Source organism: Thunnus albacares, chromosome 17 (assembly GCF_914725855.1).
Source record: "Thunnus albacares chromosome 17, fThuAlb1.1, whole genome shotgun sequence".
In the NCBI taxonomy this organism is placed as follows: domain Eukaryota; kingdom Metazoa; phylum Chordata; class Actinopteri; order Scombriformes; family Scombridae; genus Thunnus; species Thunnus albacares.
Genome location: NC_058122.1, coordinates 14,817,573 through 14,833,494, shown reverse-complemented (window position 1 = coordinate 14,833,494; position 15,922 = coordinate 14,817,573). Strand labels below are relative to the sequence as shown.

Genomic DNA, 15,922 nt, shown 5'->3' with positions numbered 1-15,922 from the left:
TGAGCGGCAGCTGAGAAACTTCACCACAAGCTGCCTTTGCTTGGACTCACTTAGCTTACGCAGAATGTTTGCTTATGAGGGAGTTGTGGAAAATCTCTCGCAGGAGCAGTGAAGTCCTGCTAATCCTTCAGGACACCATAGCAGTGCTCAGCATCACGAGGGCTGGGCCTTTTATTTGGAAATTCAATTATATGGCGACTGATGAGTCAAGCTTCGCTATAGGCCGGAGTCATGTGATAACAGAAGGAGCAGACTGATTAAAGCACCCCATCTTTCTTAGAGATCTGTGTGAGTGTACGCATGCTGTCTTCAAACTTCCCCCTTGGTACTTGACCTGAGGGATTATTGGCAGCCGGCACAGAGTGGTAGATGAGTGTGTTAGTGTCAAGCAGTCACACTCTAATGGTCATAGGCCCCTGACTTGGAATCAGACCCCTTTACTTTCCAATGCCATAATGATGCAGTCTCTCTAATCTGAGGATCCTCTGGGATGGAGCTGAAGCTCTCAGCCTGTGATTTAGCAGGCCGTAGCCTGTCTTATCTGTCTTATCCGTTTTTCAAAGCTAAAAAAGAGCAAGCTAGTGAGCCTTACTAGTTTAAAGGGGACCAGTTCTGTAGTTTGACTTTCAAGATGGTGCTGCAAGCTGGGAAACACAAGGGACCAACAGTGTTCCATAATGATAAAGTTACTATTTCAAGCATTTTTGTCATCTGCCCTTGACTTCTATATATTTGATGTACTCAATGATATTAATTTAATTACTTCATATAGAAATTTCAAGTAAAAATTTGTTTACTCTGTGTTTGGAGCCACTCTCTTCTAAAACTATTTTTTCTCATGTCAGAGATTCAATTTTAGCCAAAGTTTTAATCCAACCTTGCTATCTGAACATACTATAGTAAATTAACTTCTTGTCAAAGTGTGGAAATGGCATCTAGCTGCTCCTCAGTAGATAGCAGAACGCTGCACACAGACTATCCTAGAACATCTGTGTTTACAGAGGATGAAAGACGCACCAGGACACTGTACGTCTCAGGCAAGACGAAGTAGAAGCACAATCGCAACCTTGCTTTGTGGAGCCAAAAACAGTTAGCAGACGATTTGTGAACACATCCCCCTGAGGAAAAAGGCCTTGACCCCTGCGCTGGTTTTGAGAGCAGAGAAAGCAACTGTTTCCATCTTTCTTCTTGCGTTCCCTCTCTTATACCTCCACCCCCCCCCCCCCCCTCCCCCCGCACCGCCTTTCTCCTTGCCACCCTCTCATCCTTTCAAGAGCGAAGTGTCAAAAAACATGGCATCTTACAGCGCTAGCTACAACTCTGAAGAAGAGAAGAGGGAAAAAAGCTGTACCACCCAGTCGGGCTGATTGAAGGTGCCTCAGAAGCCTTAGGTGTGTGACATTCCTCCTCCTCCTCCCTTTCACACGCCCCTGATCTAGTTTGACAAACTTTCTCCAAAGAGCATTTGAAGAGAGAATGAGAAAGTGACACCCCCACATGTGCTTTTTTTTATTATTATTATTGTTTTTGGGGCGCCGGCAGAATCAGGTCTCCACTTACTCTTCTGCTTTTCAATCACTGCCATCTCTCTCTATCCCTCCTCCTTTCACTTTCTTTCTCCTTTCTACTCAGACAGGTCTCCTTTGGTCCCCTCAATTGCAAAAGAAATGGTGGTAAATCAAGTAAAGAGACAGAAGACAGAGAGAGAATACTTAACAGCTTTGTCAAGGATAGAGTGTATAAATGTAGCTCACGAGCATTAATGAGGAGAGGCATCTTGAAGGCAATTTATGTGTCTTAGTTATACTCTTATTTTTAATGGGGTTCAGAATCATCATCCAAAGTGAACTGCTGACATCTTAAAAATCTAAGTTTTATAGATTTCACCATTTCAGTTCCAAAGCATGAGTATAACACTACGTGGTTGATGTCTTTATTGCATTGAATCAATATTTATACACTTATATCATACTGTAATTGCACCATATTTTGATTTTTGGCCTCATCACAGATGATTCCCTTTGATTTACACCAAGAAAGGATCTGATGTGGTTTGACTGTGCCAAGTAATGCCGTGGGAATTTTCTACTTAATTGTTTTGATGACTAGAACAAACAAGAGCTAGCCTCGGGATGTTGGTAACCACCGACATGCTCGCATACTCAGCCACACTTTCAAAGGAAGAACGTTGTCACCCTGCTCCAGAGTTGATTAACACACCAGAACAGACAGTGACTAAACATGAGTAGTGACATCAAAGCGACTGGACAGTCATCCTTCTGTTGCGTGTTTGTGAGCGGAAAAATCTTGTGTGTAATTAAGAATGAATGATTGTTGTGTAAAAGATCAGTGTGATTCAGCCAATACTGTGCTATTATTGTTACTGTCAGCAGCCAATGAGTAGTATCCTACAGCAGTGGTGTAGGCACAAATTGTATTTTGGGTGGGCCAATACAAAAGTGGGTGGGCCATCTCTTCCCAGAAAAACAGACTTATGAAAAGTTAGAAGAAGAACAAAGAACAAATACTGAAAAATGAGCAACCAGTTTACTTTGCAACATTCTTCATCACAAAGGCAATAACAGCAAAACCTCTCTTATCCGACATGCTTAACCAACAGAGCATCAGTCTACAAAGGCTGTACACAACAGTATGGACAAAAAGCGTCTTTAATGGCCTATCCAGCCTAAAATACAGTATATTTGCACAGTTGAGACCAGCTGCGCACCAGCTCTACAGCACACGGCACTGTTAATGAACTATTTTATTGTAGAAAGTGGAAACCAAACATAAACCCAGACAGCAGAAGTGTTAACTTAGACATACATCGCACATGTAACATATCCCTCGTGCATTCATTATAGCCTGCAGCCATTGTTGCTTCAGTATCAGTCAGCTTATGAAAAACCAAATCTCCCTTTCCATTCTTGACTATGCAGGGAAATACATTCAAATTTGGCTGTGAATGTGGTTCATAAATGCCACATAAATCAGCAGATGAACCCAAGTTTATATTTATTTATTTCCTTATATATTTTTTTTATATTTATTGTTACAAAGTGTATTTTGATTAAGCTTGGCTGGGTGGGTCACTGAGTAATGTGGGTAGACCAGTGCTGCACAGGCCCATTACTGACTATGTGCCTGTGCTACAGCTCCTCTAGCAACACCCTCAGGCCAGAAAATAAGGAGAACTGCCATGCTAATCTTAAAACTTTCATGCCCACCAGAGGATAAACCTCAGGCAAAAGCTAACCTTTTTTCTCCTCACTAGTGATCTGAAAAAAAGCAAAATTGTCTCTCTGTTTTCACCATCCAACAGTTTTTGAGCATCACAGCCTCACAGGGACACTTTTTTGTTAGACAAATTTACTTAGCCTGTCCTTGACTAAAGGAATTCTTAGCTGGCTGTTAGAAATAGTTGTTTAAATATATTAAAAAACCTGTCATATGGTATTAGTGTCCCTCTGCAGATAAATGCAGTCACTCAGAAGGAACCCTGTTCACAGACTAAGCCATATTTGTGAATATTGTTGTGATGCCAGACTTTAATAATAATTGTTTTCCAGTAATGACTAAGACTAACTGCTCATTTTGTGTAAAAATAGCATAGAAGATAAATAATAAATTGCAATTTTCCTGGTCATATAAAAGCCTAAAGACCTGCTTGTCATCTAATTGACTAAGACTGGGAAGCCCTCTGGCTCATGGAGATCTGTTCCAACATGCACATGACAACGCTGAACTTTTGATCCTCTGAAAACACTGTTGAAATGAAACAGCCGCTCTCTTCACGTTTAACAGTTATGTGCATGCAGAAGCAAACACACACACACACACACACACAAACACACAGGCTTTCACTTTGTTCTGCTTACTATATACTGACGGAAGATTGTATCACACACACACACACACATACACAGATTTGGTTACATCTCAGCTCCACTCTGGTTTTTGAAGCTCTGTGCATGAGTAAATGTTTTTAAATGTTAATGTGGTTTATTTCATCATCAGCTGTGCTTGTGTGCACTGTATCTTCTTTCATCCAGATTTATGTTATCTCTGTTATCCTGTCACTCTATATGACAATGTTTCTTTTTTTCCCGAGGCATATCTCTCTAAAAAAAAAAAAAAAAAAAGAAAGAAAAAGTTATGACAGAACTGTGTTTAACTTCCTAGAATAAAATTTGTTGCTCATGTTGCCTGGTAACAAATGATATTTCATCCCTCAAGCAGATTTGGAAATAAAAACAGAGTCACTTGAGGGTTAATCATGTTGTTATAGTCTTGTTTTTCCTATGTGTTTCCAGATTGAGATGAAGATCAAAGTACTGGAGGCCAAGCACCAGGAAGAGAAACTGAAGATGCAGCAGAGACACGATGCAGATGTAGAGAAAGTAAGAATTAAAACTGAAAGGTAGCGGATACTCTGCCAGCACCAGCCACCGTTGTGGTTGTGAATAAGTATAATGATGTTACCGAATTCTTGACTTCAAAGCCGTGACTTCAAGTGTACTTGAATTATCGGTAAAATGGCCTCCGTATAATTTACAACTGTTTGCAGAATCCTCACAGTTTCCAGCTGATATGGATAAACAGACATAAAAAGACTTTCAAATGAATCGCTCATTTGTTGTTAGGGGCAACTGGACTGTTGTATCTGCTAATTTGAGTGCTCATGACAACTAGTTAAACTGTTACAATACCCATCATTGACTCTTGATTCTGCTTGGCGGCTAATGAAAAGGAACAGAACGAGTCTCTCCTCTTCCGTCCTGCAAATAATCACCTCTTCAAAGCTCTTTGTCAGCCAGAGAAAGTAGCTTTAAAGATGGTTTATTTCACACTAGGTGCCCATCAGGTAGGCTGCAGATCAAGCACCTGGGATCTGTCAGGTCCTCCGTATGACTTTCCTCTGCTGTGACAGAAGCTTTTAATAAAACAGAAAAAAACACTCAAATTTTCTCTCCACTTTAAGATGCCCATTTCTTTGTGTTTGACAAGAGACAGGATGACAGCTAGCTCTCTCTCCCCCTCTCTCTCTTTAATTACATACAGATTGTGAGTTATGTCCAATTTAATTTCCTCAGAAATTTACCCAGTATTCCCTCTAATGGCTTCAAAGAGAAGTGATCCAGGGGTGCACTCTTGACGAGCCTGATGGAAGGTTTAGTTTTAATTAGTCCCCTTTTGAATAATGTATAGGCGGCTGAAGGACTACTGGTCATTGTACCCCCTTCCCTACTTCGAAATGGAGAGGGTAATTGGAGAACAGGCCTGAGTGTGGTATGCTAATGGTTGTGGACCAGCACTGTATGTAGTTCTAAACTACTGAGTAACCCCAGGTGAAAAAACACATTTTGTCCTTCTTTTTTTTTTAAACGCCACAATAATTTCTGATTGTAAAATCTGTTTCTGTGTCACTGCATGCACAGAAAGTATACTCATGTTATAACTCCACATTTTGTTAGTGTCTTTTCCTCCCCAGTTCAGTTCTCTTTACTCCATTCACTGGTGGTATTGGTTAAAGCCGTGGCCAGCCAGGCTGGATTCCCCCTGCATTAGGATGACTTATAAAAGCCAAAAATGGGCACCCTAAAAGCTGTCATTTTTCACCGTCTAGTGCACTCTCCCTTGACCTGACACTGTGTCATCGCCATGCCTGGTAGACCCCTAAAAAGCCAACAGTGTCTTTTCTGGTGTGGTGAAATGAGAAAAAATGGGTATCCCTAAATGTTGTATGAACTTTGCTCCAGCCACCCCATCCTCCTTTCATCTCCCCCATCCCATTCCCGCAGAGGATGACAGGCCTAACAATAAGTGCACTTGGATAGAACAAAATACTAGTAAGATAAAGTCTTCAGTTCTTAACAAAAAAAAATAACCACTCTTACATTTTGCTGCCATTTCAGCTGGACAGTCAGGGGATCATCTGTTGTTGGACTAGTCTGTTGTCAGTTGGATAAGTAATACCTAATACCATTATCAGTTACACTTAAAAAGAGCTTTAGACTAACATTTTACCAGATTATTTGACTTGAATGAGAGAATAGAATTTGCTGAGGTGACAGTAGGAGACTTGACAGGCATAACTGCTTCACCATACTCATACAGCACACTAAAGCCTGGATTTTACCATAATATTACATGTGTTTACACTTTTAAAACCTCGCTTGTGAATGTGTGAGCAGTAGAGACAACTGCATCATGTACATATACTGCATATACATTATGCACATGATACAGTTGAGCCAAGACAACTTCTCCCTCGACATGGAGAGTACTAGACTGTCCTTTTATACTGGAGCTCCAACTCTCCATGGTCTAATTTAACTAATTACACACAGATGGCAGCAGCAAGCAGATGCAGTTACCTCATCACACCTCAGCACAGGTGGCTCACTCAGTTGCCATTTTACTCAGTTAGATCGTAGCCTCCTAAGGAATAGATATGCATCTGGAACATGAAGTCTTGTCACAGCTTACAGTGAATTATGTGCACAAAATGTGCCGTGTCCATATAAGTAACCGAAACATTATTTTTTCAGATAATAAGCATACATAATTGTAGAGTTAAATGCATGTGCATTTTGTGTGTTTGTCATATGATCATAAACTACAGGGTTTCTTGTGTTCACAAATGTCACTGATGTAAATAAATCTTTTACAGCATCAGGAAACATCAGTAACTTTAGATTACTTATAGATTTAGTTGTTGTCGTTCATTCCTGTCTTAAAAAAACATTTCAATTTAAGAATTGAATTCGGTTCTCATATTGTACATTTAAATTTAGCCTATGTGACTGAAGATTGTAAGCACAGACTATAAACTGCATGGAAAATGTGGCTATTGATGGCTTTTGTTTGATAGCTATGACAGGTTTGGGGGTAAGTAAAAAGCTATGGGACACTTTAAGGAAAACCAACATACTGTATGCCAAAGTAATTTTCTCATCAGCAAAAAAAGCTGGCTAATTCCCACTAAATATTCCCCAGTGTCAGTTAAAAACAATCTCCCTCCCCTCTCGCTTAGATTCTGGACCGAAAGAACGGTGAGATTGAAGAGATGAAGAGCCTGTACCGGGCCAAGCAGAAGGAATCAGAGGAGATGATCCATAAGCTGGAGAGGAAAGGTGAGAGGTCACGGGATTGCAGGGTTAACTAGAAGGATGTTTATAGTAGTGTCTCAGAACACTCAGAGTAAAAAGCCCAAAAAGATACAATTCCATGAGAGACTCCACTGGTGTAGAGTGACGTTCTCCAGCTGTGCTGCTCAATCTAAAAGTTAATTGCATAATGTGTGCCTCTTTCCTCATGCTTAATTTCCTCCTCCTTGTTCCTTTCTCACTTCCTCAAGTCTGTCTCTAAAAGCATCTGATGAAAAGCATATAAACTTGGCAAAGAAAAACTCTACTGGCCATTTGATAGAAGCAATATCTTTATTGACATTGATTTACTGACAGTACGTCAATGAGCATGATTGTACACCCGTCTGTGTGTGTGTGTGTCCATCTGTGTACATACCCCGAGGCAGGGCCTGACTGCTCTTTGTGTGTTTGTGTGTGTGTGTGCGCTCTCCCCGCAGTTCAAAGTGTGCTGCGGGAATCCCAGGTCATCTGTGAGAGCAAAGAGAAGCAGATTGCTGAGCTGAAGAAGATGTCGGATCAGAGCGCAGACTCCCTGAAAAATGAGTGGGAGAAGAAGGTATGAGGGAAAAGTTGAAGGGCTTGGATATTCTGTAGCCCAACCCCCTGTAAGCAGCCCTGAGCCAGAGGAAGACTGTTTGATAGCATGAGATTCGCAGACTTCGCTTCAAGCAGCCAGGCTCTGCCGCACTGTCAGGAAAAAAATCTTTATTCTTTCATGCCGTGCTTCCGTTAGTGTAGGGTTTAGGGGTAAAAATTAATACTCTCTGCCCTGGATGAATTATGTTTTCACTCCTGTCCTAATAGCTCTAGCTAACTGAGCTGTTGGGGCGCAATGAAATCCTAATGAAATTTCCACTCTCTCAGGGTCACTTAGCATGTGATGAGCAACCTTGTGGAACATTTTTCTCAGATGTAATAATAAATACGAATCATGTTTATTCCTCTTGAATAAGCACGTCTAAAGAAGTGGATTTTGTGAAACAAGAAAAGGATGATTTGCACAAAAGGGAAAGAGTGGCAAAAGAAATGAAGCAAAGTAGTCATGGATAAAAATCTGTTATTGATGTGTACTTATTCCGTGCCCTTCCAGCTGCATGCTGCTGTCACAGAGATGGAGCAGGAGAAGTTTGAATTGCAGAAAAAACACACTGACAACATCCAGGAGCTGCTGGAGGACACCAACCTCAGGCTTGCTAAGATGGAGGCTGAATATAATGCTCGGTCACAAGCAACCGTGAGTACAGGAATGTGCGTGTGTTTAGAATTTAGATATTGATCAAGCTGAATTTAACTCCAGATTTGACAGCACATCACTTATTTAAAGCCTCTGTATATATAAAAGACAACTTTTCCCCAAATGGTATCAAGCTTAAACTCTACTTTACCCAGACCTCAAGTGAGGAAAGTAAGGAGGGGAACTAAGGAAAGTGTATACATCTGTGATATCTCTCATTATGAAACAGTGACCCATGCCACTCCATGGCTCAAATGAAGGGCATCCTGTAACCTCTGGGCGAGAATGACTCTCATATCGTATATCTGTCATCTTTATAAAAGTCTTTGATCCGAGTGTGTATTAAATCTTTCGCATGGCTGTGCTCGGAGACGTGCGTGCACACATGCATACACACACCTCCCAAAGCTACCGTTTCTTTGATGTCATATGAAAGGACTCTGGTTTTAAGTGGGATCGTGCGCATTTCTTTTAATGTGGATTACAAACACCAGAGGCCAGATGAATGCAATGCTTCATAAATAGTATTGTTATCAATATCAGCATTCATGAGCTGTCATACATATCACACATACACACATATTGCTTCTGGCCTTAATCTGTCAGCAGGCCCACATTTAAGAGGCATCAAACACTGGACAGTGCAGGGCTGGTGGTAAGGCCCCTCTTTTTTAATAATTAAGGACAGACAAGGCCCCAGAAAATGAAAAGAGCCCTCTGTCATTGCAAATTAGCTGCTCTCCTGCTGTTAGTTTGGGCTGACCTACACACACACACACACACGCACACACACACACACGCCTAGCATAGGATGTTCAAAGTGGACTTTATCTCAGGAAGTGACTACAGCACCTCTTGGTCTGTGGTCTTTGGAATCAATGTTGTCTTGTGTTCTTTTACTGTCAAAACTTTTTGTCTTGCTCTGTTGACTTGTTGTAGTTAGTTGTAGGACTATAAAGCCTTGAATATATCAGTCAGAAGACCTGAGATTATCTAACATGCTGACATTTTGTGCTTCAGTCCTCCGTGTCTTTGACCCGGTAGTGAGGAGCTAGCTTTGAGCATGTGATATGTACCATACCAACTATGAGGGGGAGATTTAGATGCTAACAAAAGTTCATACCCAGTTCGCAATGTGAAAGGTTCGCTCGGTTCACATGTCAAGCATGCAAGCCAAGACAAACTCCGATTCATGATTCATACTCATTCAAATACAGCACACTGAATCTAGTTAATAACAGTGAAATGAAGAATGTTCATCTGCCCATCGCTACCTGGTTGGATTTCGATCCAACGCAGATCAAAAATCTCACAAGGGACTTACAGATATGTCAGATGTTGTTATTTTTGGACGTTATCTGTGCACAGGGCAGAGCAGATAGAGTGACTGAGTAGGTGTTTGAAAATAAAGACAAGCTGGTATCTGCCTCGGTATTGCCCCAGCCAAACTCTTGACTGTAGTCCATGCATGTCCATATCTAAATGGATAATGAAGACATGATCAATATTGTCTAGTGGTTATAGATGAACTAGCAGCAATATTGCTTTATCTTTTATTGCTAATAATTGTTGAACTAGCAATTTGTTATGTTTTTTTATTGAGGAGTATGTCACAAAACTGCAAAATTAGCACCAGAATCGTCAGTACACTTAAATCACCCCAAAGCATTAGCGTCGTACAAAAATGTATAATGGTATCATCCGTTGTGTGTGGTTTCAACTGGTTTCAAACAGAACCGTATCTGTGCATCCCCAGTAACGATCATAGTAAAACAAGACTGAACAAACTAAAGCAGGAGTGTTCAACACATGTTCCTCAGTTCCAGAGTCCACCCTGTCTCATTTTTTTGTCTCCTGTCAGACTTTCACCTCCACTTGCTGCTCCTCCTCAAGAAACACAACATGCATGCATACACACAGCCGGCCAAGCCTCAGGAGATGAGTGACGAAGGCTATCTTCCAGTTGCTGGCCTTAGTTCTGATACAAAAACTGTAAAATGTTATCCATCACTCTATATTACTTTCTTGTTACGAATTACATGTTTTTTTAATCATCAAAGGCTTTATCACTTTGAAATCTCTGAAGGGGAGCGGGGCTCATAATGTAGCTGCACTTCACACCTAGTAATTCTCCTTCTCTGACACCTAATTAAGGGACGTAATTTGCTCCCACTGAGTGTGTCCAGGTGTGCCCATTCCAGCTTCAGTGTGGAGAGGTGCTTCTTCTCATCTCCTGCCAGAGAGCTAAGTGTCAGCACGCGTCCAGGCACAACACAGGCCCCTTGTTCCTTTTCTTAGCACCCTACATTGCTAACACAAAGACCAAAAAAAAAACCTCTCTCACCAGCCTTACCGGGCGCTGCGCTTTTCAAACACACCGCTCCCTCCTCTCCAATCATTCTACCTCCTGTCATCGCCAGCCTCTGTCATCATCTAGATCGACTAGCACGCTCCATCTTTAATCAGGGTCCCGTCATCGCCTTTATCAGTCTGCCCACACTGCATTCCATGCTGTCATATGCACACACACACACACACAAAGACACACATGCTGGGGGACAGTATGCAGAGAGGGAACGTTTCTTTTCATCAAAACAGTGCCGGAAGAACCTGTCTGCATCGGCTGGACTTTGATCATCATCTCTATTGAAAATCATGATCCTGATTGAGTGCTTGACATTCAGTAACGCGAGTGAAATCACTCAGTAATGTTAGTATACGGTGAAGTAACTTAATTTCAGCCTTAACATACAGTATATGAACATTGATTCAGGTTTTTTGAAAAGGAGTTAAAGGTATACAGTGGCGTTTTCTGGTACATTAATCAAATGCACTGTGTATCCTCAACAAACATACCGAGCGCACTGCTTTTATCGCCACATTCCTTACTTTACAGCACATTACTGCCACCTACTCTTGATATTTGGAATTGTGTGAAACCAGTTTTATTTACCAACATATTTTGCAATTTGACATGCAGGCCCAGCTAACAATTGATGAGATGTTTGCAACATTTATTAGAATATCCTAAAAACATTAGATGTCAGAGCCGTCTATAGTATATACATTATAAATCTACTGTGTCCATTATGTTTCCATTTCCATTTTCAAATACACATCTGCATTACTGTGCTTTCACCAGAGTGTATTATATAACCTCCATGCGTGTGCATTACGTCCTTGTGTGTGTACTGTTAGAACATGAGATACAAACAAAACAGTGACATGCGGATCAAAATGTTGCTCCACGGCACCACAAGTGGTCAAAAACTGTGCCATTTAAGCAGTTGAGACTTTGATCATTTAGTTTCAGCTGGAATTTACTTATTGTCAAGTGTTACTTGCTGCCTTCAAAGAAACAAGTCCATCATAACGGTATGCTCATATGTGAGGCATGTTACTAATATACAGACATCATTACATTTGACCTTTTTACAGGTAAATAATAATAAAAATTTCCAAATGAAAAAAAGTCCTCTTTAAACTTGTATTTCCATGAGTTGATCCAAAAGTCAGAATAAGGGCAACAAGGTGAAATAGTAGCTTGGAGTTACAGCTCCAGAAACTTTTCAAAGGCACAGCAGCTGACTTCAGAAACTGCTGCACTTGAGTTTTTGTAGACTGAAAGAGCAAAACAGAGATAAAAAAAACATCAGGTGTCTTTTAGAACATTTTCACTTGGTAAGATCTTACCCTCTGTAGCAAGCAAGTGAAAGGGTTTCTATTGGTTTGACCATTGGTACAGTTTGTATAGAGAATATGTTTTTGCTTTTGATGTTTTTTTTATTATTTTTATTTTACATTTTTTTATAAAATAATTTTAGAATGAGTGTTTATAAAGATTTACAGATCAAGTCAGAGGGGCTGTCAGCTACATTGTCAGCCACATTCTTCCATATTGGTATAAAACAGACTTCTGTATCTGATTTCACTATGGGAGCATGCAGGTCTGTGACCCATGACATTTTCTCAGGCTACTGCCTTTAGTGGTCCAAGCTGTATGGTTTATTGGTATACGTGTATCCTTGTGGTCCAGGAGCAAACGGTGCGTGAGCTGGAGCTGCGGGTGAAGCAGCAGTCTGTGGAGGTGGAGAAGGGCAACATGCTGCGTCAGAAGGTGACGCAGGAGAAGGCACAGTTGGAGATCCACGTTGCATCCATCAGTGCCGAACTACAGGAGGCCAACAGACGGTCAGGAGCCGTTTGACATGAAGTGAAATAGAGAAGGATAAAAGAGCTGCTTGAGATTTTAAGGATCATTATCAAATAATGTTTTTTATTATAATCAAGGTACATGTAAGGTATCCAAGAAATCGTTTAAATGTGCTGAGACAAAACTATAGCAACAGGCAGACAAGTGACTCATGATGTAATTTGTGATGTTGGAATAGGGACATGTCAGCGTGTGTATTAACTGCACTGTCATGCTCTTTATTGTCTACAGAATTATGGTCCTGCAGAAAGAGAAGGAGCAGCAGAGCGAGCAGTTCGAGGAGACCTTGCAGAAGTTCCAAGCCAAACACGAGACTGACATGAGCCACTTACATCAGGAGCATGCTCTGTCTGCTGCTAAGGTCCATTTTACACATTGCACAGTACTCCTCTTACCAACGTGCTGAATATATTGTTAAGTTATACAAAATACCAAACTTTTTACCAATTTTAGCCATCTATAAATGTCCTCTTTTATTCTCTCTTCCAGGCCTCTGAGGTGATGGAGGACTTTGAGAAAACTGTAGCACAGCTCAAACAGCAGCTCTTGGACAGTGAACATCACAGACAGAAACAATTTAGGGTATGCTGGTTGATGTTAGCAGCATATTTTAATGTGTATATGTGCACGTGCCTTTCTGTTTGCATGTGTCTGTTTTATTTGGCACTGTGGCAATACCAGCTAAGGAAGTGTTTAGAATGGGCTTGTCTTTTTGGACGTGTGTCTGAACAACACATTGTTTATGTTTGACACAGTATCACCTTTGTCATATCATGCAACTATTCTTCCTTTCAGGATCAAGAGATAAAGTTTCAGCAGGAAAAAGACGAACTGCAGATCAACTGTGAGAAAAAGGTAGTGTATACTTGCTCCTTCTGGGAAAAACGGATCCACTGAGTTCCATAGATTTTGTCTTTGTTGCATTAAAACAGCCCTGGACAAAGTGATTAGTGGAGATCAAAGCCGGGAGTCACATGTTCCCCCTTACTTTTAGATTTTACGTCTGTTCTCGTAAAATCAGTGCCGCGATTAACAGGTAGATGTACTGGACAGAGAAGTGAACAGGATTTTTGTAATTTAGCATAAGGCTAATCATGGAAAGAGAGTTGAGAATGGAGCTATAAGCAAATTCAGATAAACATGTAGAGTCAGTTAGCAGAATACATTTAAAGGGAGACGTTTGTCTGTCTGAGGTATGTACTCTTAGTATACCAGGGTGTACACTTAATTGCCCCTGCACTGAGTTCTTTACTTCTGAGAGACCCTCTTCAAAGCAATAGGACAGTCATAAACCATAGAGTACAGAAGCCATTGTTAATGATCTGAGCCCGACCAGACCAGACCAGACTTCTTAGGTGAAGATCAGGTTTAAAGACCTCACTGCACCTGGGTCATCTTCAAAGTGCCACACTTATAATGTATGTGTGTGTGTGTGTGTGTGTGTGTGTGTGTGTGTGTATTGGTAGCAGGCTGGCATATGTACCCGGGCCCCTCTGGCTGATATACACCTGCAAGAACTTAGCAGGCCTCTGTGCACTTTATTCAGGGTCAGGGAGAATTTCAATCAACCATCTCTAGACAAATGCCAGTAGTGTAATTTTGATGTGCTCTTGTTTTCATCAAAATCAACAAGAACACAACTTTTTCCACTTTTTTTTTGTCTCCTTCTTCCTTATGCAAGGTGACTGGAGATGAAAACAATGTGACAGAGGACTCAGTCATCTATTTTCCTTTTTTTTCACCTAAAAAAAAAATCCCCTTTTCACTCCTCAGGAGTGGTAAATGAAACACATGAAGGAGGGCACAGTAAGGCATCTGGACATAAGAAAGGCCCATGTGGCCGCCATAGATCCAGAGTGAGAGGCCCTCCATGCAGACGGATAGGCTCAGATGGTACTTTTGATGGGGTGATAGAGAGAAGAGACGAGACCAGATGCACAAGGTCACAGGCAGGAAAGTTTTGCTGAGTGATGTTTGATGGTGTCTGCTCTTGAACTCACTTATACCTCTCTCTCTCTCTCTCCCTCTTTTACTCTAACCCTCAGGTTTTGGCAACCCACAGTGAGGCAGAGAGAGAGAGAGCAGAAGCTAAGAGGAAGATAGCCAAACTGGAAGATGCACTCAGGTACATTGTAAAAGGCCAAACCACTGTGAAAGTTTTTAAAAGTGTCAATGTTGAATCTAACAAATATTTTTATTTCGTACGTATTATAGAATTAGTACACAAATATACTGTATTTTAAAACACAGCTTCAAACTACATTTAGAGTCTGAATCAGATTGTCTCATGCTACAGCTGTACATTTATTATCTTTGGTATTAAATTCCTCAGCAGCCATTTTTTTATTCAAAAGGAAGACACTATGCTTTCATCAACCACACTGCCCAAAACACCACCCTATTCTGAATACAAATAGCTGCACCAATAGACACTATATATTCTGATTTATCCTCGAATTTATGCAATAATCAAATCTGTAAACTCTAAAATCAGTATTTCTGTGTGTGGTCCTCCTCTTTCCTTTCTAGCCAAGTGTTTGACATGATGGTTTAAGACACACCGTCAGCATGTCAGCCAGTTTTGTAAATGTGCGTGTGTGTGTGTTTTGCAGATGTACGCAGTTGACAAAGATTGTGAGCTGCAGCAATAAATCCTACAGATGGAATAGAAATGAATACAGTCAGGGAGACTTCAGAGTAAGACGTGTGTGCAAACGTGAAAGTGTACAGACGCATTTTTTTCAAAAATCTAATAATATCTTCAAAACATAAACACCTTCTAATGTATGTAGTCGAATTGTCCCTTTTGGTCATGAAAATTCCAACATATATAATGTTTGTGGAGCATGATATTTACTTTACAATTATTAGTATCACACGCTGGAGCCTTGACTTTGTGGCTTCAAACTTTATTAGAGAGTTGTTTATGTCTACTGACTTAACTCTTTGATCATAAGAACAGTGTGTATGAATTCTGATTTAAGGTGGAGTTTGACTTTAACAAGCCAACCCTTGCACCGCTCTCTTTGATCTTTTTTTATAACTGCGAGTAGTACTGTTAGAGTTGAGAGCCTGGCAACCGTGATGAGAAGATCAGAGCTTTTGCATTCAATAGGCATTTGTGTTGTCTTGAGGAAACTAGCAAACCTACTGTATTCCTACTATATAAATCAAACACTGCCTAAACTAATGAACTGGAAAATACCAATGGCCTATAACATGTAGTATGTTGCATACTGCAGATGTGAGATATGATGAAATATATAATAGATCAAAGCAAAAACAGGATCGAGTTTGACAAAATCATCCAGCATAAATTTAAAG

The 15,922-nt window shown here is 40.7% G+C and overlaps 1 protein-coding gene across 2 annotated transcripts in view; it reads left to right on the top strand.

The window, feature by feature from the left end:
• The window catches only part of cep112 (centrosomal protein 112), a 100,273-nt gene that overhangs the window by 18,575 nt on the left and 65,776 nt on the right, over window positions 1–15,922 (top strand). For both annotated transcript variants that reach the window (XM_044332200.1, XM_044332201.1), the window contains 9 exons: window positions 4,314–4,400; window positions 7,037–7,136; window positions 7,589–7,707; window positions 8,242–8,385; window positions 12,422–12,576; window positions 12,830–12,959; window positions 13,088–13,180; window positions 13,394–13,453; window positions 14,644–14,723. In XM_044332200.1, coding sequence (XP_044188135.1) covers window positions 4,314–4,400; window positions 7,037–7,136; window positions 7,589–7,707; window positions 8,242–8,385; window positions 12,422–12,576; window positions 12,830–12,959; window positions 13,088–13,180; window positions 13,394–13,453; window positions 14,644–14,723 — 968 coding nt within the window. The remainder of the gene's footprint in view (window positions 1–4,313; window positions 4,401–7,036; window positions 7,137–7,588; window positions 7,708–8,241; window positions 8,386–12,421; window positions 12,577–12,829; window positions 12,960–13,087; window positions 13,181–13,393; window positions 13,454–14,643; window positions 14,724–15,922) is intronic.